General features: G+C 43.5%; 1 protein-coding gene across 1 annotated transcript in view; it reads left to right on the top strand.

Moving 5' to 3' along the window:
• The window catches only part of CD109 (CD109 molecule), a 119,920-nt gene that overhangs the window by 16,352 nt on the left and 79,299 nt on the right, over positions 1-24,269 (top strand). The window contains exon 3 of the mRNA XM_054023059.1: positions 20,043-20,071. Coding sequence (XP_053879034.1) covers positions 20,043-20,071 — 29 coding nt within the window. The remainder of the gene's footprint in view (positions 1-20,042; positions 20,072-24,269) is intronic.

Raw genomic sequence — 24,269 nt, 5'->3', positions numbered from 1 at the left:
TTGCACCCAAGTTTGAAAGTAATGAGAGCTGTGGTGATTCCTATCTCTTGCAGGAGTGAGTTCCATAGACTACGTCTGGTGTCAAGAAACTACTGTTTCCGGTGCTTGTAGGCCATTCTCTGTAAATTGACAGTTTCATTATTTCAGTGAGACGTGGATATAGAGGGAAGTAATGCATAGGGAGTGCCAATCCTTCAGCAACCTGCATGTAATGTGGAGGGAGGAGCACAGGTGGCAGGAGGGAAGAGTTGGAAGGAAGAGGCACTAGGCAGCCAGGGAAAGAATTCTCTGTAGTAATTCAGCTCCCTCTCCATCTAGTGCCCCATCCCTGGCCACTGAGCAGTCACAGATTGGTCATGTGCCATTGTGGGCATCTCATCATACCATCCCCGCCATAAACTTATCAAGCTCAGACTTGAAACCAGTTAGGATTTTTTGCCCACACTGCTACCCTTGGAAAGCTAATCCAGAACGTCACTCTTCTGATGGTCAGAAACCTTTGTCTACTTTCAAGCCTAAACTTGTTGATGGCTTTATATCCATTTGTTCTTGTGTCCACATTGGTGTTTAAATTAAATAAATGTTCTCGTGCCCTGGTATTTATCCCTCTGATGTATTTATAGAGAGCAATCATATCTCCCCTCAGCCTTCTTTTGGTTAGGCTTAACAAGCAAAGATCTTCAAGATTTTCCATTTCTCTGATCATCCTTGTAGTCCTTCTCTGTACTTGTTCCAGTTTGAATTAATCTTTCTTAAACATGAAAGGCCAGAATTGCACACAGTATTCCAGATGAGGTCTCACCAGTGCCTTGTATAATGTTACTAATACTTCCCTGTCCCTACTAGAAATATTTTGCCTCATGCATCCTAGGACTGGCATTAGCCATTTTTCACGGCTGCATCACATTAGCAGCTCATAGTCATCCTGTGATCAACCAATACATCCAGGTCTTTCTCCTCCTCTATCATTTCCAACTGATAAGTTCCCATCTTTTAGCAAAAATTCTTCTTGTCAGTCCCTAAGTGCATGACCTTGCACTTCGCACTGTTAAATTTCATCCAATGTCTATTATTCCAGTTTTCAAGGTCATCCAGATCTTCTTGTATGATATTTCAGTCCTCCTCTGTATTGGCAATACCTCCCAACTTTGTGTCATTCACAAATTTTATTAACACACTTTTGTGCCAAAGTCATGAATGAAAATGTTAAATAAGATTGGTCTGAAGACTGATTCCTGAGGAACTCGACTCGTAACCTCCCTCCAGCCCAATAGTTTACCTTTCAATGTGATCTACTGCAGTATCCCCCTTAACCAGTTCCTTATCCACCTTTCAATTCTCAGGTTATTCCCCAGCTTCTCATTTTAACTAATAATTTCCCATGTGGATCTGTATTGAATGCCTTCCTGAAATGTAGGTAGATTAGATCTACCGCATTTCCTTTGTCTAAAAAAATCAATTATCTTCTCACAGAAAGAGATTAGGTTGGTCTGGCACGATCTAACTTTTGTAAAACCATGTTGTATTTTATCCCAGTTATTGTTTACCTCTAAATCCTTAACTACTTTCTCTTTCAAAATTTTGTTCCAATACCTTGTATACAATTGAGGTCAAACTAACAGGCCTGTAGTTTCCAAGATCAGTTCTTTCCCCTTTCTTAAAAAATAGGTACTATATTAGCAATTCTCAAGTCAGAGGGTACGACCCCTGAGTTTATGGATTCCTTAAAAATCCTTGGTATTGGGCTTGCAATTTCATGTGCCAGTTCCTTTAATATTCTTGGATGGAGATTATCTGCCTCTCCCCTCCTCTCCCCCAGTTTCGTCCCATTAAGCTATTTGAGTTTGACTTCCATTTCGGATGTGGTAATTTCTACTTCAATATCCTTATTTCCATTAGCCACTCTGCTTGTACCCCCAAGCTCCTCATTACACTTATTAAAGACTGAGGCAAAGTATTCATTTAGGTGTTGGGCCATTCCCTGATGATCTTTAATCTCAACCCCATCCTCAGTGCTTAGCGGTCCCACTACTTTCCTTGTTTTCTTTTTATTTATATGGCTATCAAACCTTTTACTATTGGTTTTAATTTCTTTTGCAAGGTCCAACTTTGGTTGACTTTTGGAAATTTTTACTTTTTCCCTACACTTTCTGACTTCCAGGAGGCAGCTTTCCTTTGCTGATCCTTCCTATCTTCCATTCCTTGTAGGCTTTCTGCTTTCTCTTAATAACCTGTTGGAGAGGCTTACTCATCCAGTTTGTTCTGCAACTCTTTTCCCCCCTCTTGTTTGAGATGCAGGCTTCAGATAGCTTCTGCAACTTCGACTTAAAGTAATTCCCAGCCTCCTTCGCATTCAGATCCTTGAGTTCTTCAGTCCACTCCACTTCCCTGACTAAGCCCCTTAATTTTTTAAAGTTTGCTCTTTTGAAATCAAGGATCCTAGTTGCGGACCTTTGTTTCTTTATCCTTCCATTTAGTTTAAATGAATTAGCTCATGATTACTCGAACCAAGGCTCTTCAACCTTGTTCTTCTATGAGGTCCTCGCTACTTACCAATACTAAATCTAAAATAACATCACCTCTTGTTGGTTGGTGACTACTGTATTTGGTGAAGAAATCTGTCAGCTATCACATCCAGGAATATCTGGGCCCTGCCATTATTAGTAGCACCTGTCCTCCAATCTGTACCTGGGAAATTAAAGTCTCCCATAATCACACAATTCCTAGTAGAATTTATTTAATTAAAAATATTAAAGATATGGTCTCCATATTAAAAGTCTTTATCCATATCCATATCCTTGCGGAGCCTCTGGGGCTTGGGTCCACGGTGTTAATTCTTCCATGACTTAACCCCTGTGGCAGAAAACACAATCTATAGTTATGTTGTATAAGCCCAGTACAATTTCAGTTACTATATAGGATAAGAATTTTAGCATACTTTAAATAAAACTAAAAAATCAACGTATCAAAAATAATTTTCTAGGTTTTCTTTCACAATGGAAAATTAATGTCCTTTTTGTGAATATTTTAGCCCCTGCTCTTTGTTTATGCTGTGGAATGTTTAGAGGGGATGTGCTTGTCTGTGTCATAGCAACTGATGAGGATTCTTTCAACGAGGTAACGATAACAGTAATATAGGTTTTGTGGAAATACAAAAACCAGGAGAACTTTGCAGAACAAATTTTCTTGGTTTCTTTGGTATTAAGCTGCTTTGAAACACACTGTTCAGGAAAAAGGGTTTTCATCTATTACTCTGAAGAAAAAACTTGTAAATATGTCCTGAACAAGAATATGTAAACACAGCTGCCAAAAGAAAGAAATGAAGTCATTTCAATCATTTCAACCTGCGGGCATCCTATGTTTTCCTTTCCCTAACAGGATAAAGAACAGATGGGGACAGCTATTAGGGAAAGTTAAGGGGAGAGACTATTTTTAGCAACACCTGACAAATTAACATGAATATAAGGCCAACTTTTTGCTGGTATATAGATTAGCTATTCACTTCAGTGGTGGTGCACTGATTCATACTAGCTGAAGTTCTGTTCCATTGGGCCAAATCATGAAGTCTTTAATGAGGGTGCCGTGCCCCCCTTTAGGTGAGACAAAATAGTTACATGAGTGTTCTATATCTGTATATATGTAAATAGGTAACTAATAAGGCAGAGGCAACATGTTGGGGGGGCATGTGAGGTCACCAATTTCTGCAGACTCTGCCCCATAGGGCAGTGGGGGTGGGCAAGTACTTGGGTACTTGGGTGCAGGGAGGGAAAAAGCAGCAGGGTGTCTGGCTGTGGGCAGAGTCCCACCCCAGCTACATGGGGCTGCTTCTCATTCCCTGCTGCTGGAGTGCCAGCACTTCCCGCAGGCTACTTTACAGACTGCCCTGGGCTGAATGCCCTGTGCCTTTTCCCAAGGCAGAGGCCACTCTCCCACTCCTACAGCAGGGGCTCTGCTCAGGGCCTCGCACTGCATCAGGCTTGCCCTGCCTTCCATTTAGCAACAGCTTCTAAGGTGAGTTGGGATGGAAGTGGTGCTCTCTCCCGGAGCCCCACTGCATGGGGCTCGTCCAAGCCGTTTGGTGTCACCTGCCCCAGCTTCCTGGTGTTGCTCGGGCCCCTGAAGACTCCTCCTGGGGCGGGGGCATGCCCGACAGTTGGAAAACCTCTGTTCTAGATCCAGAGGAAACACGTAGGACAGTCACATGCCCCCCCCATCAGGAGTTATGCTTTGCCTCTGTATAAGGTGCCAGTTAGAGGTGAGCAAAAATGGGAATTTCCATCTCATGGGAAATGTTGATATTTCAACATTTGTGTTCATCACAAATTGGGACGAAAAGTTAAAATATTAAAATTTTTCATGGAACAAAAAATTAAAATAAAAATTGCATTCAGAAATGATGAAATATTTTCTTTCAACATTTTCAGTCAAAACAAAATAGTTTGATTTTCCCAAATAAAAATGTTTTGCTTCCGTTTGTTAACTGACCTAAAATGCTTTGTTTCAAGTCAGTTCAACACGAAACTGTAGTGTCCTATTGTGGTGCATTGCCTCATGAGAGCTGTAGTTTGGGTTGCCTGATGCCCCTATTTTCCCTATTGACCAGGCACCCATGATGCACCCACCAGGCCATGCAGCACACCACTCAGTGTGAGGAAAGACTGATGTATCCTGAGAGCGGTAGTCTGGCTAGAGAGCCAGGCACATAAAAGATAATGGAGTCCTGAACTACAACTCCCATGAAGCAATGTGACACCAGAGGGAAGTGGAGTTTAATGCTGACCTGAGCTGAAATGAAACATGGAAAATTTTGATTTAGCAGAAACTGCATTTTCTGTTAGAAAATCATTCTGACAGAAAATTCCCAACCAGCTCTAGTGCCAGTAGTTGGGGCTCAAGAATAGGTAACATAGGCTCTTGGGGGTTCTGTAGGACCATGTAACAGGTTGCACCTCCGCTCCTGTCTTCTTGCCCCATGGAAACTGCACATTCCCTTAGTTGTACGTTCACAATACCATTTATTTAGCCTTCCATCAGGACCTGAGGGGAACAGAAGTCTTCCTTCCGTGAGGCCTCTGTGTAACTGAGCTCAGCTAGCCCTGTTCCCCCTGCTCTTCTTCTGGGCACTTCTTGTGCCTCTTTGTCAGTTTTGGGCTGATGGGCTAATTTGCTCATTATCCTACCTAGCCCACCAGCCTGATTATGTAATTACTTCTATCATCTTTCTCTGGGGAACTAGTTGGCATCTAAGTAATCAGAGAGCAGAGCTCACCCGTTCACTCTCTGCATTTGTCACAGACCAATAAAACTTGTTGAAGTGGGGGAGGGATAGTTCAGTGGTTTGAGCATTGGCCTGCTAAACCCAGGGTTGTGAGTTCAATCTTTGAGGGGGCCACTTTGGGATCTAGGGCAAAATCAGTACTTGGTCCTGCTAGTGAAGGCAGGGGGCTGGACTCGATGACCTTTCGGGGTCCCTTCCAGCTCTATGAGATAGGTATATCTCCATATATTTAAGTGTACTAAAAATGACTTTCCATCAGCTCTAACAGAAACTCCATGAGGTTCTTCCTAAGAACAAGAAGGTTGCCCACCCCATTCTGCCCTACAGACATGGCAGGGTGTTAAAAGCTGTCAGCAGTAAAGGACAGCTGCATGGAGACCCCTTTGTTCCATATTGCCACCCCTCCACCTTGCCCCCAACCCCCCTGCCATCTTGTATCAGCTGGTGTGGGAACATGCTGCCAGGGGCTCTCCTGAATGCTGATGCCTCAGACCTCATGGAAGAGAGGGGGATTTTGTACTGCTTACTGAAGACAATGGGCCTGATTTTTCACAGCCTCATTTGTATGTTGTGCATCTCAGCATGGTAGCATTTTATATAACTTTGGTTTAGGGTTACTGTACGTCCGGATTTTCCCGGACATGTCCGGCTTTTTGGTCCTCAAATCCCTGTCCGGGAGAAATTTCCAAAAAGTCAAACATGTCCGGGAAAATAGGGAGGCATGGTAAGGGGATCCCGAGTGCGAGTGGCTGCAGCAAAACTTACAACTCCCGCAATCTGCCGACCTGCCGGGGCACAGAGGCGGCGGGCGGCATCCAAGCACACAGCCGCCTCCTCCCCAGGCTCCAACTTTCCCGGCTCCCGCTGCTCTCCACCACACATCAGGGCCGAAGCAACTTCCCCAGCGCAGCAGCAGCTGGAACCCGCCGCCTCTGTGCCCCTGCAGATCAGGGGAGTTGTTAGTTTTGCTGCAGCCACTCTCACTCGGGGTCCCCTGAGCGTCTTTTGCCTGAGCGCTTCCGGCTTCACGGTTTGCCGCGTGGGGAAGGGGCGGAGTTGGGGTGGGGCCGGGGCCCCCGTGTAGTGTCCTCTTTTTTCAGTGTTGAAATATGGTAACCCTAACTTTTGTACAGGTGTAAGTGACTGCACAAGGTGCAAGGCACTGGAGAATCAGGCCCACTACCTATGGTAATGTGCACTGTTTTGCCTTAGAGCTTTTGGTGTCTTTGAGTTTTGGTTCCACCCTGTTTACAGCACGAGGTCCTCAGTTTTTAGCCATTATTACTTTTACAGAACTTTCCTTGATTTCAATATGAGATTTGATTGAGTAAGAGATTTAAGATTTGACCACTGAAAATGCTGATATCTCTAGTCATACTCCATAGTTGCATAAAGGGCCAGGTCTTCAACTGGTATAAACTGGCATAGCTCTATGGAAATATGCTGATTTACACCTGATGAGAATCTGGCCCCAAATGTTCCATCCCTTGAAGGAATCACACTAATCTTTTAAAGCCAGAAATAAAGCCATCATATGTGTCTGCAGCAAAATTCTATTGCAGTTTCATACCAGAGCAGTGGCTGCGGGATTGTTGTTAACTCCGTCTGCAGAATGTTGTTAATTAATTAAATAAAAATTTATCCACAAGCAAAGCTTTGAAAAAATGTGTAATACATGTTTTAGCAACATACTAGCATAAAGAAGAACTTTTGAATCATCATCTCAATTGAGAAAGTCGTTAGCTCATTCTCGATTAAATTTGGCTGGAGTTTGAAGGGATTACTATTAGAGCAGTGAGAATGTGGGAAAACCTTCCTGGCAAGGTAGCTCACATTAACACATAAAAGTAAAGTCTCAAACTTGGCTGTGTATAAGTTCCTAACAAGATCATTATGCAGTGATCAGAATCTAAATGTGACCTAATGCCACAGATGGTTTATTTATGGTTTCAACTTGGAAAAATTTGAAGTTAACATTTTCAGTTTTATTCCTTATGGTAGGAGGGAACATTGGATAGTGGGTAGTAGGGTAATGGTCCTGGTAGTAAGAACTCCTAAGCAATGGGTACATTAGAGAACTTTTACAAAAACTATTCATACTGTTGCTAACACCAGTTCAGCTGCAACATTGTTAGCAATGCCTCTGATCATTGTGTGGATGGATTGCCAGGGTCAATCAGTTAAACCTGCTTAATGAGCCTAATCAACATAGTGCTCAAAATAGGTGCTGGAGCCAGGGAGCCATCTCAAACTGCCAACACCAATGCAGATGAAATGGTGTTAGTAACGGTAAGGACTTGTTTGTTTAAATTCCTTAGTGTGGACAAGGCTCCACTGTAGTTTCTTCTCCTGACTTGATGTGACCCTCAGTGAATCACTTACCACCTTGTATTTCAGGTAAAACATATGTAAAGTAGGTGTATAATGTGTCTTAATTAATTAATGTGTATAAAGCCCTTTGAAATTCTTGTAAAAGTATCTCATACATCATAATGGATGTATTTGGGCATGTGATGGAGAAGCACTGTCCTTGCCGACTCCAGGCAGTGCTATGCTACCTGTCAACATACAAGGAGTCACTTGCATACAGAGACAGGAATGAGTTGCAAGGATGGAGACAGAAGACACAGCTAGGCTACATTACAGCTGTTTACTTTATAAGTTATTTCTTGGTGTTAGTTAAATACGTATATTATTCTAAAACCTGCCTCAGTCATCACTCAAACCAGGTTTCCTGTAGATAAGCATATACTGCTCTTAATAGAGTTCCATGGCTAATGTCAGGAATAGATAAACAGAAAGGCAAAGTGGGTGAGGTAATATCTTTTACTGGACCAACTCCTGTTGGTGAGAGAGAGAGAGAGAGAGGAATATATTAGTGAATCAGAAGAGAGGCTGCCCACTCACATGTCAAGTACTTTGAAGGACTCCCTGAAGTTCCTCCCATATATGGCAACCAAGGAGAATGGCAGGCTTCCAGCAATAGTGAGGTGGGCCAGACTGCTAAAACGCTTTGCTTGGCAGTTGCCAAAGAGAAGAAAAATATTTATTTGCTTATTGCCTGGAACTCCTGAAGCTTCTGTGTGAAAACTAAGAGGCCTGGGGAGTGTCTGTGTGTCAGCGACTGTATAAACTACTTTTCAGCTGATGAGAACTCTAGAGACATTAAGAAAAAAAGGTTGTCACTCTAAAGGTAGAACAAACACAACACTGAGAGAACTTCTAAGTTGCTTGAGGCCAAATTCTACCCACAGATGCATATAAGCAGCTGCCATTAAAACCTGGGTGCTTTTGAAGACGTGGATTTTGGAATGTGTTTCTCTGCAAGAAGGCCTGTGGTTATGAGTCATATGGCTGAACCCATGTTTAAATTCTAACGGGTGGCATATATTAGGTGGGATTTTTCCTTTGCCCATCCCAGATCAGCTGAGTTATTCTGGTTTTACCTCATGAAGACATCTTTTCATTAAAAAAAAAAAAAAAAAAGAATCATGAGAATTCATGCTGTATCTTTTAAAAATATATATATATTTATTGGACTTGGGTGAATGTTTGATTGTTTTTTTCATTTTGTCCAGGAGCTCAGTAAGGAGAAAATTTAATTTTTGAAATATAAGGAAGCACAATACTTAAGTACTTACTTCTGGCAAAACTCCCATTGATATCAGAATCCGATTTGCCTGAGTAAAGACTTCAGGACCTGAATTTATGTTTCAGAAAGGAGAAGAAACAAGTACAATTCAGAGTCAAATTAAGTTTTTTTCCTTCTCATGGTCACCACTGGTAATAAAGATTCTTCAGGCCAAATTAAGCCATTAGCTAGGTCCATGCAACAACGTTGTTCTAAAATTATGTCTTTGCAACACTGCTTCAAACTCATTGTCTTTAATAAGTTTACACAGGTGTAAATGTATAGAATTTAGTGAACAATTCTGTTGATGATGTACATGAAAATGTTATCCATTTCTCTCTCTCTCTCTAATTGAATTCCTATAAATTAATAGGAAAAAAATACTAAAAACTTTTGTCACTAAAATCAGCCCATATGACTCAATACACACAGGATGCAGGTGTTATGAAGGAGGTACCAGTTTTATAAAGTTGTGTTTTCAGTGTTCATAACAAAGAACAAGCAGATGCCCAATGAAATTGATATTCAACACATTTAAAACTGATAAAAGAAACAATATGGAACTCAATGCTACAATATGTATTGAGCCCAAGAACCTAGCAGGATTTGTAAAATGATTGAATGCTTATATGGATCACAAGAACATTCATAGTCCCATTATTTAGGATAATATTTAAAAATGAATGGATATAAACCTCTTGCTTCAGAGCTCATGCCAACCACTAACTCATGGAGATTAGGAAGAAACTTTCCCTCTGGACAGGTTATTCTATAGTTGTCCACTACAGGGTTTCTCACATCTTCCTCTGAAAGATCTGGTACTAGGTACTGTCAGATAGGATACTGGATTAGATGGATTTCTGGTCTGATCCAGTGTGGCAATTCCTATGTTTCACTTTCTTTCTAAATGAAAAGAGTAAGAATATGTGAAATGTATTTTAGTGGAATTATTCTGGCTATTTGATTTTTAACTGAGATCAATCAGAAATAAACCTCTACCTTGATATAACGCTGTCCTTGGGAGCCAAAAAATCTTACCGCATTATAGGTGAAACCGCGTTATATCGAACTTGCTTTGATCCACCGGACTGCACAGCTCCGCCCCCCCCCACCCCCCCGGAGCGCTGCTTTAACGCGTTGTATCCAAATTCGTGTTATATCGGGTCGTGTTATATTGGGGTAGGGGTGTATATTATGTCTGATAGAACTAATTCTCCCGAGAAATAAATTGAGTAAAAATTATACAGTATTACAACTGCTTTTTCTAGTGAATGGAGCCTGTTTCAGTACCATAAGTCTATGGATCACAATATTACCTTTATAACAATAGTAAGTATTGACATAGGTATTTAAACCATACTGTGCTTTGATTAGTTTTAGTTACATGAACTAACTTACATTTAGTTATATCAAAATCATTCTTTTGGCAGATTCATGGTCTGGTTTCCAAACAGTCCATCCAGATTATTAGGGTCCCTCAAACAAAGTCTTGACTTTAAATGTATATAAGTACTAAAATATTGCATGACTTTATTTTCAAAGCGGGACTTCCATCTAGTATATAAAGAGAATGCGCAAGGCTTTTTGTAATGTTGTAACGGAGGATGAGTTCAACCATGACCTTAAAAATTGGGCTTCCTAGATTACTGCAATCAGACTTGTGAAAATCATGTAATTGGTCTTTTGAAAGAAGGGAGGAGAGAATATATATTAAATATATATTTCATAGTTTTGATAACAAAGGGGAAAAAATCTTTAATCGATTAACTTTTATGGCCCTTCATGGCAAATTTATTGTGTTTGTTGGATCATGTTATAGTAAGTCTATCAGTGTTTCTAAAATAATATGCTTATGCGACAGGGTGCCCTGCGTTGAGCTAGGGTGGCCGTGTCAACCCGGTGCAGGGTTGTTGCACCCCATTACACCCATCGTTGGGGTCCCCTCATTAAGCGGGTGATTTTGGCCAAGTGGGTCCTGGCCCCTGACGGGATCACTTAGACAAATAGCCCATAGTCTTTGGGCAGGCAAAACAAACAAACAGTCTGGAGCCCTGGAGCCTCTTGGCTGGGGCAAAACGAACAACCAGTCTAGAGCCCTGCAGTCTCCTAGGTGAGGCAGGCAGCAACACTTGGGGAATTAGCCCCCTGGAGGGGCAAAGCAGTAAGCAGATTGCAGCCCCAGTCTATGGCCCTGCAGCCTCTTGGCTGGGGCAGGCAGTTGCCCTGGGGGAATTAGCCCTCTGGGCAGGGCAAAATATCAATCCTTCTACGGCCCCTGGGTGGGGCAAAACAAACAAACAGTCTATAGGCCTTACTACCTACCCTCTGGGCTGGGCCATAGAACAGGCAGCAGCTTCCTCAGCAGGCAGTGGGTTGGCTTCCCCAGCAGTAGCCGTAGTCAGTGAGTTTCCTGGAGCGTAGTCCGGGTCTTCGGGCTCTACTGCCAGGAGCATCACAGGAATGGGCATGGTATGTCCTTCCTCCTCCATTGCCTCCCCCCCCACTCCCCGACTCAGCTGGGCAGCCTCCTTTTATCTGTCTTCTCCACCTGGAGCATGCGTAGCAGGGGAGAGGGGGCATGGCCACCTGGGCCCACAATGATTGGTCCGTCCCCGGAGGCCCGGTGCAGGGTTGGTACACCCCATCACAGCCTATCATAAATAATCTCCCAACCATACTATAAAGTGGAATAGTCTTGCTTGAATACACATTACTAAACTGTGTTATAAACATATTACTGTATTATGTTATAGACAACTGTGTATCACAATTTAGTAACATGTTTTGGTCCCAATTACAAGTCAAGACTAGACCCTTTTATAACACAGATGGGGACTAGTGTTTTATAACACAATCCATGAACAGCTTAGATTTGAATGTGTAGACAGGTCCATAAGGGCCTGATCCTGTTCCCATTGAAATCTGTGAGAGATTTGTCACTAACTTAATTGAAGAAAAATCCAGAAGTAAGTAATGAAAGAGGATCAATACTAGCACCAGTGTTCTTTGAATTCCCCACATATTCCCATTGTTTTCTAACTGATTTATGCTGGGAACGAGAAATGATCACTCTGTGGTCACATTGCAATTACCTGACCTTCTTCAATCAAATTAAGTAAAAGATTAGATACTAAACAGAATTTTGCACAGATTAGAATTTGGTTTTCAGTAGAAATTGCCTGTCAAGAGAGGAAAATTTTATGGTTAAGATGATGGGCTAGGACTCAGGAGGAGCTGGCTTCAATTCCTGGCTTTGCCACAGACTTCCTTTGTAATCTTAGGAGAGTCACTCTGTGTCTCAGTTCCTCATCTGTAAAAATTCAGACAACACTTCCGTACTTCACTGGGTGTTGTGGGGACAAAGTCACTATTATTTGCAAGGCCCTCAGATATTATGTGACAGGGCCCACATGACAGATGGGTGCATAACAAAAAAGTAGAAAATATTTTTGATTATGGAATTTTCCCCCTTACTGTATAGATCACTCATTTTTAATATTATTTTATTCCTTTCATATTTCATAAGCAATGTTGATATGGGAATAGGATGATATCTCAATTTATTGCAGTAAGGTCAGTATCTTGATAAGGTAAATATTTACTTTTTTAGACTAACCACTGCAACGTTGGATGAGATGAGGAAGGGGCCTTACATTTGAAAACATACAGAAATGAAAAAAGTAGAAATCTAGAAAATGTAAAGACATTGTTTCCAGGGATAATTATTTTTTTTTCTTAATAGAGGTTTAGCCTACTCTGATGTCTGAATAACAGGCATTGCTCCTGCTAAGAACAGTGTAGGAAGATGTAAGACTGTATGTGTGTGCATGTACACTCCTGACTTATATTTGTACACTCTTGACTCATAGCTTGTGGACCACTATGACCCCTGGATCCCTTTCCTCAGTACTCCTTCATAGGCAGTCATTTACCATTTTGTATGTGTGCAACTGATTGTTCCTTCCTAAGTGGAGTACTTTGCATTTGTCCTTATTGAATTTCATCCTATTTACTTCAGACCATTTCTCCAGATCATTTTGAATTACAGTCCTATCCTCCAAAGCACTTGCAACCCCTCCCAGCTTGGTATCATCCGCAAATTTTATATGTGTACTCTTTATGCCATTATCTAAATCATTGATGAAGATATTGAACAGAACAGGACCCAGAATTGATCCCTGCGGGGCCCCACTCATTATGTCCTTCTAGCATGACTGTGAACCATTGATAACTATTCTCTGGGAACTGTTTTCCAACCAGTTTTGCACCCACCTAATAGTAGCTCCATCTAGGTTGAATTTCCCTAGTTTGTTTATGAGAAGGTCATGCGAGACAGTATAAAAAGCATTACTAAATTCAAAATATACCACGTCTACCATTTCCCCCCTATCCACAAGGCTTGTTACCCTGTCAAAGAAAGCTATCAGGCTGGTTTGACATGATTTGTTCTTGACAAATCCATGTTGACTGTTACTTAGCACCTTATTATCTTCTAGATGTTTGCAAATTGTTTGTTTAATTATTTGCTCCATTAGCTTTCCGGATACAGAAGTTAAGATGACTGGTCTGTAATTCTTGGGTTGTCCTTATTTCCTTTTTTCTAGATTGGCATGATATTTGCCCTTTTCCAGTCTTCTGGAATCTCTCTCATCTTCCATGACTTTTCAAAGATAATCACTAATGGCTCAGATATCTCCTCAGTTAGCTCCTTGATATAGGATGCATTTTATCAGGCCCTGGTGACTTGAGAAATCTAACATGTCTAAGTAATTTTTAACTTGTTCTTTCCCTATTTTAGTCTCTGATCCTACCTCATTTTCATTGGCATTCACTATGTTAGATGTCCAATCACCACCCACCTTCTTGGTGAAAACTGAAACAAAGAAGTCATTTAGCACTTCTGCCATTTCCACATTTTCTGTTATTGCTTTTCCCCCCTCATTGAGTAACGGGCCTACCATGTCCTCTTGTTCTAATGTATTTGTAGAATGTTTTCTTGTTACCCTTTATGTGTCTAGCTAGTTTGACCTCGTTTTGTGCCTTGGCCTTTCTAATATTTGTATTATTTGTTTATATTCATCCTTTGTAATTTGACCTAGTTTCCACTTTTTGTAAGACTCTTTTTTGATTTTTAGATAATTGAAATTCTTCTGGTTAAGCCAGAGTGGTCTCTTGCCATACTTCCTATCTTTCCTACACAGAGGGATAGTTTGCTCTTGTGCCCTTAATAATGTCTCTTTGAAAAACTGCCAACTATCTTCAAATGTTTTTCTCCTGAGACTTGCTTCCCACGGGATTTTACCTACTTAACTCTCTGAGTTTGCTAAAGTCTGCCTTCTTGAAATCCATTGTCTTTACAGTAACTCCTCGCTTAATGTTGAAGTTATGTTCCTGAAAAATGTGACTTTAAGCGAAATGATGTTAAGCTAATCCAATTTCCCCATAAGAATTAATGTAAATATGTGGGGGTTAGGTTCCAGGGAAATTTTTATATACACATACAGTATAAGTTTTAAACAAACAATTTAATACTGGTACACAGCAATGATGATTATGAAGCTTGGTTGAGGTGGTGAAGTCAGTGGGTGGGATAAGAGTGCATAAGAGTGAAGTAAACAGTTGATTAATATTCCATAGTTTGTGTGGCCCTGAAAACAGCCTCATGCAGGCTTCTGCAACCATACATCAAAAACAAGGAGCACTATGGGGCAGGTCTGTGTGGCTAGCACCTGGCTGAGAGTAGAAGCCTTGAAGACACTAGGTTTTAGAATGCTACAATGTTAATGTTACAACTTAGAATCTGTCTACACTGAAAACACTGCAGTAGCACAGCTGCAGCACTTCAGTTGCACCGCTGTAGTGCTTCAGTGTAGACACTACATACATCGACAGGAGGGATTCTACCATCAGCATAGGTAATCCACTTCCCCGAGAGGCGGGAGCACTGGCTATACCTGTGTTTCGGTCAACATAGCTACGTCTCTCAGGGGTGTGGATTTTTCACACCCCTTAGAGACGTAGCTATGCCAATGTAAGTTCCCAGTGTAGACCAGCCTTATATATATGACTTATGTTTACACTGCCGGTTTTCTTATATCTGTTTTTACTCTTTCTGTAGCAATGGACACACCGTATAGGAGATAACCTCTAGATCAAACAAAGAGGATTAAGGGGCCCTTTTATACCTTTGCCTCTCTGTTTGGTGAATAGATGGCATGTAGTTTAAACGTCTCCTTTTTTGTTTCCTGCCTGGACCTGTCAGTATGTTGAAAAAAAAATCAGAAAATATGGCCCAGATTAACCCCACATCTGTAGGGGTTGCAAAGTTGCACTCTTAGATTCCATGAGGCAGCTGCAACCAAGAAGAGCTTCATTCCCTAGGTATCAGTAATACCATTGTACAACCTCTGATGTTCAGCTTTAACATACATATCTGGGGCTCCATAGAAACCTTGAGAATGAAGACTGCCCGGTGTCTCTCACATTCTTCAGCCCCATCCATTTTTATGGGTTACATTGTCTGACTCCAGGGTCTCTGAGCAAACCAAGGATTACAGGTAGTTTGCACTGTTTTGTTGTTATTCCTGGTAGAGTTTGTGCTGCCAGGAGCCTGCAATGAATCTGGACCAACAACTTGATTGTGTTAGATCCCTGGTCCTCTGAAGTAATCTTGTTATTATATCCCCTTGTGATTTGGTGTAAAAAAAGATAAATAATGCAGAGTGAATTATAAACCAATAGACCAAATTGTTTAGTCAAAAGCTGAAAAGTTTTTTTTTACTTCATTATTTTCATATAAGCAAATGAGATTTAAAAAAAATTAGAACTTTTTAAAAAGCTGTATATTTTGAATAACTTAAACATTATTGTTGAAAAGTGTAGCCAATTTCTGGACTACACTTGTGGTTTGTTATTTAGAATGTTCAAGAGACCAGCTAACTAAGTTTAGCCAAATTTATTGCCTAAATACAAAACAGTAGAATACGAAAAAGAGACATACATACCCTCCTTCTGGGAAGCAATTCTTATCTCACAGTACGTTCAACTTACACTAAAGATGTACTGCAAAGATACACGCTCAAACCCACTTCTGTTTATATTTCTTGTTTACAAGCTAAAAGTCCCCTATATGTAACTTTAAGTTTAAGCCATTAGTTTGTGCCAGTTTTGTCCTGGGTACCTTCCTATCCCTTTCCCATATCTCATTTTGAATACTTCATTCCAAGTGTTGATGAGCCATAGAAGTACTTCCTAACTCTACTTGGTACAGAGTATTCATGCATCTTTGATTTGACAAGTTTCCTACTAGTATTCCTGATAAGGCCTCAGTATTGTGTCCAGTTCTGGATGCCACATTTCAGGAAAGATGTGGACAAATTGGAGAAAGTCTAGAGGAGAGCAACAAAAATGATAAAAGGTCTAGAAAAAATGAGCTATGAGGAAAGTTTGAAATAAATGGATTTATTTAGTCTGGAGAAGAGAAGACTGAGGTGGGACATGATAGTTTTCAAGTACATAAAAGGTTGTTACAAGGAGGAGGGTGAAATATTGTTCCCATTAACCTCTGACGATAAGACAAGAAGCAATGAGCTTAAACTGCAGCAAGGGAGGTTTAGGATGGACATTAGGAAAAACTTCCTAACTGTCAGGGTAGTTAAGCACTGGAACAAATTGCTGAGGGAGGTTGTGGAATCGCTGTCATTGGACGTTTTAAAGAACAGGTTAGACATACACCTCTCAGGAATGGTCTAGTTATTACATAGTCCTGCCTTGAGTGCAGGGGACTGGAGCGGGGTTGCCAACGTTGTAATCACACAAAACCAAACACCTCTGTCACACCCCTTCTCTGAGGCCCCACCCATGGCCCGCGCCTTCTCAGAGGCCCTGCCCTGCTCGCTCCATCCTCCTTCCCTCCGTTGGTCAGGGCTGGGGGTGCAGGCTTTGGGGAGGGGCTGGGGATGAGGGGTTTGGAGTGTAGGAGAGGGCTTCGGGCTGGGGAAGGGGCTGCGGGTGTGGGCTCTGGGGTGGGGCTAGGGATGAGGGGTTTAGGGTGCAGAAGGGGGCCCTGGGCTGGGCCAGGGCATTGGGGTGGTGTGGGGGGGGTGAGAGCTCCGGCTGGGGGTGGGGCTGGGGATGAGGGGTTTGGAGTGAAAGAGGGGACTGTGGGCTGAGTCAGGGGGCTGGGATGTGGGGGGATGAGGGCTCTGGCTGCGGGTGTGGGCTCTGGGGTGGGGCCAGGGATGAGGGGTTTGTGGTGCAGAAGGGGGCCCTGGGCTGTGCCAGGGCGTTGGGGTGGTGTGTGGGGGGTGAGAGCTTCGGCTGGGGTGGGGCTGGGGATGAGGGGTTTCATGTCTACACTACGGGATTATTCCGATTTTACAGAAACCGGTTTTTGAAAACAGATTGTATAAAGTCAAATGTATGTGGCCACACTAAGCACATTAATTCGGCGGTGTGCGTCTATGTACCGGGGCTAGTGTCGATCATGCTGTTCATGCCGTGGAACGCCAATTCTGGGTCCGAGAAACCAGCACAGACTGGTGGGACCGCATAGTGTTGCAGGTGTGGGATGATTCCCAGTGGCTGCGAAACTTTCGCATGCGTAAGGGCACTTTCATTAAACTTTGTGACTTGCTTTCCCCTGACCTGAAGCGCCAGAATACCAAGATGAGAGCAGCCCTCACAGTTGAGAAGCGAGTGGCGATAGCCCTGTGGAAGCTTGCAACGCCAGATAGGTACCGGTTAGTCGGGAATCAATTTGGAGTGGGCAAATCTACTGTGGGGGCTGCTGTGAGGCAAGTAGCCAAAGCAATCACTGAGCTGCTGCTACCAAAGGTAGTGACTCTGGGAAACGTGCAGGTCATAGTGGATGGCTTTGCTGCAATGGTATTCCCTAACTGTGGTGGGGCGATAGATGGAACCCATATCCCTATCTTGGCACCGGAGCACCAGGGCAGCCAGTACGTAAACCACATGGGGTACTTTTCAATGGTGCTGCAAGCACTAGTGGATCACAAGGGACGTTTCACCAACATCAACATGGGATGGCCGGGAAGGGTTCATGATGTCCACGTCTTCAGGAGCACTACTCTGTTTAAACGGTTGCAGCAAGGGACTTACTTCCCAGACCAGAAAATAACAGTTGGGGATGTTGAAATGCCTATAGTTATCCTTGGGACCCAGCCTACCCCTTAATGCCATGTCTCATGAAGCCATACACAAATTTTGTGCGTAACACCAGTTCTATTCACATCATGTAAAGCAAAACTGTACTCATTTTCCTCAGACTTGCCTGCACCATATAATTAAGTTACAGGGAGTGCCGCTGATGGACCTCAGTCCTTTCCATCATCTTCTGTATTTCCATGCAGTAATCAGACTACAAGATGATGATGATAATGTGGGAGAGAATAGCGAGCTCTGTTGTCATCAGATGAATTCAATAAGCTCTGTGACTGCAGGGCCGCACAGAGGATTCAGGGGGTCTGGGGTCTTCAGCGGTGGGGGGCCCCCGCCGCTGAATTGCCGCCAAAGACCCGGCACTTCGACGGTGGGTCCTGGGGCGGAAGGACCCCCCGCCATGGGTCTTCAGGGCACTTTGGCGGCGGGTCCCAGAGCGGAAGGACCCCGCCTCCGAATTGCCACCGAAGACCCGGAGCGGAAGAAGCTCCGGGGGGCCCGGGCCCCACGAGAGTTTTCCGGGGCCCCCGGAGCGAGTGAAGGACCCCGCTCCAGGGCCCCCGAAAAACTCTCGTGTGGGCCCCTGCGGGGCCTGGGGCAAGTTGCCCCACTTGCCCCCGCTCTGGGCGGCCCTGTGTGACTGCTTTAGGTCCAAACCAATGGCTGAATCAATGAGGGTGCAGAGAGGTATTCCTGCTGCACCCTCTTCCACAGGAATCCTGCCACTGCAAGACAGAGCAGGATTCCCCAGGATCCAGGCCTAGGTGATGCTCTGTAAGGGTCACTTTGCTGCTTCACTGAGCAGGATCATGGTGCATGCTCATTAGATGCTGATGTTGCTCTCTGATCTGCTGGCCATGGCCCCTTAAGTTGGTGTACCACTGAGTGCATTCCTGGATGCTAGAGAGGGATGCTACCTAACAGTTTGTGTGGGTGGGAATCTTGTCCTGCCTTTCCCTTCCTTTGTGTATTAGCCCTTAACTGGCATGCTTCTTTGCTTACTTTTTAGCAGACAAGATGTGTCAACTCCTCAGTTTGGGCAGTTTGTTTTTTATTTGTTGGTTTCTCTGATTTGCTTTTTGTTAGAAAGACAAGGTGGGTGATGTAATAGCTTTTATTGAACCAACTTCTGTTGGTGGGAGAGACAAGCTTTCGAGCTTACATGGAGCTCACTGTCTTATTAGTTTTGATGATCTAAGGCCATTATTAGGACAGAACTTTTTAGCTTTGCAAAAGATGAATAGTGAGTTAGTTTCACTATGGGATCAGTTGAATGAAATGCTTGGAGGCGATTCTTCTATCCGAGAGAGCTCACCAGTATAGAAAGCATTTAAAATACTTTTATAATGTAACTAATGAACTGCACTACACATTTGGCACAACACCAAGAATGAGATTTTGTGCCTCTTAGACCACCCTATGCCTGTCCCTACTAATAGCTGTTCAGTTTTTCAATTTTTTCCAAACTGATACACAAGAACTAAATAAAGGAGTGAAGCATTTGGAAGAAAGAATATTGGCCAATAGCCATTGGTGTGCTAGAGCAGTGGTCAGAACATCTGGAGAGAAGAGATGGAATTACATGCCACCTTTCTGCTCTCTTGGTCCTGGGACCTACGAGGGCCTGAACTTGCCTTGGCACAAAGCTGCTCTAACTTGCAATAGTAGATATAGGCCCCCAAGGAGCTGCTTTACTGGCCAATGCATGGTTTTGTAGTCCTGCCCCTTCAAGCTCCGACACATCTTCTCCTCAGCCTGGAATGCCACCTATTCCGGGTCAGGCTCGAGGGATAGGAACTGCAGGAATGTGAATGCTCTGTGAGGATTGTTAGTTAATTGTTGCTGAGGATGCAAGTCACTAAGACCTACAATATTTTTAATGTTGATGTTTTTGATAAAATGAGGCTTGCTGGCAGAACTTTATTGAATTTTTCTCTTCCCTTCTTAATTTAGGTTCCTTTGGAACTCTTGTTCTTCCAGCAGTAAGTATTCTTTTCTGGTCCTACTTGACATTCATAGCAAATGTTTATGTTGGATAACTGCAGTCTCTCAATGCTTCTTTTATTGACTTAGGTTGATGACATGATATATTTTAGTGTTGTGCAAGATGCAAATTATTTTCATACTCATAGAATGGATGCCCCAGCTGACCAGTGAGCCAGGGAGGTCCAAATCCAAATGATTTGTAGCTTGTTACAGAATAATTGAAGGGTTTAGAAGGCAAGTCCCAGCATCAGCTGGCATAGGACTCTAACATCTGAACAGCCTTTACACCGCTTAGTTTATGATTGGTAGACATCATTCTTCCCAACACACTGTGAATGCAGGATGAATAGTGCCAAAACCCCCATCCACAAATATTACATCAAAATTTTAAACAATTTCACATTGATTGTGTTCATACACAATACCCTTTTGGAATTGCATTCTCTAGCAAACAAAGTTTCCAACTTAAAACAATATGTTAATCAGATATTGCAAAATGTATGTGGAAAGTGAATTCTGAATTTGTAATCATAAGTATTCACATTGGAAACCTGATTTTAAGAGCTATGCTATCCTATCAAGGAACACATTTTACCAAGGGCTAGTTTTCAAAGGTTCTGAGCATCAGCAACTCCAAATGAAGTCAATGGGAGATGCAGAAGCTAACCATCTTTAAAATTCAGACTCCAAATAACGTGTGTATTCAGTCAAAACAATTGAATGGGACTGACAAATATCAAATATTTGAAGCAACACTCACAGTGAATAGTTTGTGAATTGTGAGAAATCCATAGGTTGCAATATATTTGCACAAAACATTCATTCAGCAAACAGACTAAGAATTGCAGCCCATTCATGGATACTTCATGAACAGAAAAGAGTTTAATTCACTGGCTATATTAATTATTATGAATTATTTGCTCACTTCTTAAAGAGCCATTACATCTCCTCAAACCACTCCCATCTTGGGGGAGATATGAATGTGACCAGAGCACACATCAGTTCCTGGTGATCCCCACCCACCGTAGTAGCCTTTAGGGGACTAGTACAAGCCTGCACAATTTAGAGCAGTCCCGAGGCTGTGCTAATTTGAGATGAAGACTGAAATTATGTACCAGCCAGTTCCAGGAAGCGTTAGATCTAAAGGTGACTCTGATGCAACCTGAGGTGTCTATAGAGTTTAGCTTATAGTGTTTTTAATTACTACTATCTGAAGCTATGATAACTAAGGCTAAGATTTTATCATGGTTATTTTTAGTAAAAGTCAGGGACAGATCATGGGCAATAAACAAAAATTTATGGAGCCCGTGACCTGTTCGTGACTTTGCTAAAAATAACCAGGGAACAGGGCTAGATATGGGGAGGACTGGAGTCCCATGGGGGGACTGACAGGCCGAACTTGGCTCTGGGGGGGCACAGCCATGGGGGGCACGCAGCCCACGCTCCAGAACTGGCCGCAACTGTGGGACAGGGATGTGCAGATCCGACTGAAGCTCCTGCCAAGCCCTAGCCACAGCTGGAGAGGGATGCACAGCCAGGGCCGACTCTAGGTTTTTTGCTGCCCCAAGCAAAAACATTTTTGGCTGCCCCCCACCCCAGCCCTGGGCTCTCCCCCCACCCCACTGCACCCTCCTGCTGCCCCAGCCCTGGGTCACTGGTAACTCGCTCCCACGGCGGGTCATTCAGCAGGAATTTTGGATGTGCACAGAACACAGACAGGATTCGTTCCCATATGGTTACAGAACTGCAGTAAAGTGGAACAATTTTCAGCTTCTGTGATTGAAGGATATCTGGATGCATATTATAAGGCTGTCCTACATAAATGAGGAAAAGTTGAGGTGCCTTTATTATTCTTTTGTTCCATTCTTTGTTTCTATGGGGAATTTGCCAATGCAATATTACTGTCTTCCTTTTAAACAAATAAAACTAAAACTTAAATAAAATAAAATAAAATAAAAGCAATGGCTTGTCGAAAATAGCAATTCCAGTCCTAATAACCACTGGGAAGCATTTCTTGCTCAATTTATTCAACTTTTTCTACAGCAAGTTACAGTGGATCAGTATATTTGATTTGGGAGAAATGAAGTAACAGCTGCTCAAATTGAGCTTGAGCACTCCTGATTTTTGAGGGTGTTCAAATCTGGAAGGCAGGTGCTAGATTCCCCTTCTGAATATTAGCTAAATCTGGAAAAGAAAAGTCAGTTTCTGCTTCCATGGCTCAGAAGTGTAAATCCTCCTACATGCTTGGTACTGTATCTAAAGCTGCCCAGGTCCTAGTAGAGCCTCCCCTCCCTTTTCATTTTAAATTCTAGTGGGATCTCCCTTGCTAGGCTTCAGATAGAGAGGTGCACTGTCCATTTAGTCCACCCAATTCTTTCTTTGGGGGACAGCCCAGGGCTGGGGCAGCAGGAGGTGCGGGGGGGGGGGGGGGGGGCCTAGGGGGGAGAGCCCAGGGCTGGGGCGGCAGGAGGTGCAGGTGGGGGCCAGAGCTGGGACAGCATGGGGTGCAGGTGTGTGGCGGGGAGAAGAGCCAAGGCTGGGGTGGCAAGAGATGCGGGTGGGGGGAGAGCCCAGGGCTGGGGCAGCAGGGGGGGTGCAGGTGGGGGCCAGAGCTGGGGCAGCAGGGGGTGTGGGTGGGGGAGAGTCCAGGGCTGGGGCAACACAGGGCTGCGGGGGGAGCCCAGGGCTGGGGTGGGAGGCGGCAAAAAACCTAGAGCTGGCTCTGTCACTACCATTCACAGCAAGCTGCAGCATGAGGTTTCATTCCACACTCCTTTTCCCTCCCTTTCCTGTTAATTGCGGCCGAGGGAATGCTGGGAAATGTAGTTCTTTCCCTGCTCCAGGGCTGGCTCTATAGGCAGGGAGCTAACCAAGGAACTAGCTCCCAGGCCCCCCTGTTGGTTCTCAGCTCCCATGCTGGATTCGTGCGTCCCTTGCAAATTTGCTGTCCCAAGCAACTGGTTGCTTTGCTGGTGCCTAGAGCCAGCCCTGTGCACATCCCTGGGAAGCCGTGAGGGGGGCGTGTGGCCCTGGCTGCAGCCCCACCAAACCCGAGACGCTATGAGGCTAGGGCACATGGTCCCAGCTGCAGCCCCTGGTGGAAGTTGCAGGGCTGAGGCACACGACCACGGCTGCAGCCCCACCGAGCCCCAGCAGAAGCCTCCGGGCAGGGGCACGTAGCCCTGGCTGCAGCCCTTGGTGGAAGCCGCAGGGCTCGGGTGCATGGTCCTGACTGCGGCATGTGGCCCTGGCTGCAGCCCCCAGCAGAAGCCACAAGGCTGGGGCTTCAGGGTCCTGGTTCCAGCTAACCTCCATTGCAGGGCAGGGGCACATAGTCCCTCCTCCGCCTCCTGAAGCGTAGAAGTCACAGAGGTCCGGTAAAGTCATGGAATCCGTGACTACCGTGACCTCCATGACTAAGTCATAGCCTTAATGATAACCAATTCATTCTTTCAAGGGGAAAATGTTTTTTTTTTCATTAGCATGGCTACAATAGTCAGCCATATTACCTACAGTGTAATTGTCTGGTAATGCAATCTACATAATGTGTTACTGTGAGTTACTATTTTTGGTTGTCATATTTTCCTGGGCTGAGGTGAGAGCTCACGACAGTAACTGATGTGGTTTACAGCTGTACTTCTTTTATTTATAGTCCAACTATTATTATTACTGTTATTGTTAAGAAAAAGAAAGCGAGGACAAGAATACCATTGTGAGTGAGAATTATTTTTGTCATGGCTGGGGGAGGAGAGAGTAATGAAAAAAAGATGCAGAGTGTAAGTGGGAAAGCACATAATAAGCTCCTACTGGACACCATTCAAGATTTGACTAACTCCTATTTGGTCAGGAAATGCCCTTTTTGGGGGGCTGAGGAGTTGGAGTGAATGGCTACCATTATTTTAGCAGTGACTTCTTGAGCTTGTGGTCTCTGTCAGCTGAGAAATGTAAGCAAGGATTCAAGTTACTTTTAGCAAAACAGTTATGCTGCCTCATTTCCCTATTGCTGATTTCACAAGCCTGATAACTTCTGACATCAGCATCAAGAAGGATGAAATAGCCAGGGTAGTGACAGGAAGAAAAAATGATTTTTTTTCCAGGCCATGTTAGCATTATTAGGAAGTCAAAAAGTGATAGAATAGCCCATTTTGGCTGCCATTATTAATAATAATAAAAATCTATGAAAAATATATTTGA

The sequence above is a fragment of the Malaclemys terrapin genome, chromosome 3 (assembly GCF_027887155.1).
Source record: "Malaclemys terrapin pileata isolate rMalTer1 chromosome 3, rMalTer1.hap1, whole genome shotgun sequence".
NCBI lineage: Eukaryota > Metazoa > Chordata > Testudines > Emydidae > Malaclemys > Malaclemys terrapin.
The sequence above is the reverse complement of the archived record's forward strand: the minus strand, read 5'-3'. Positions and strand labels throughout refer to the sequence as shown.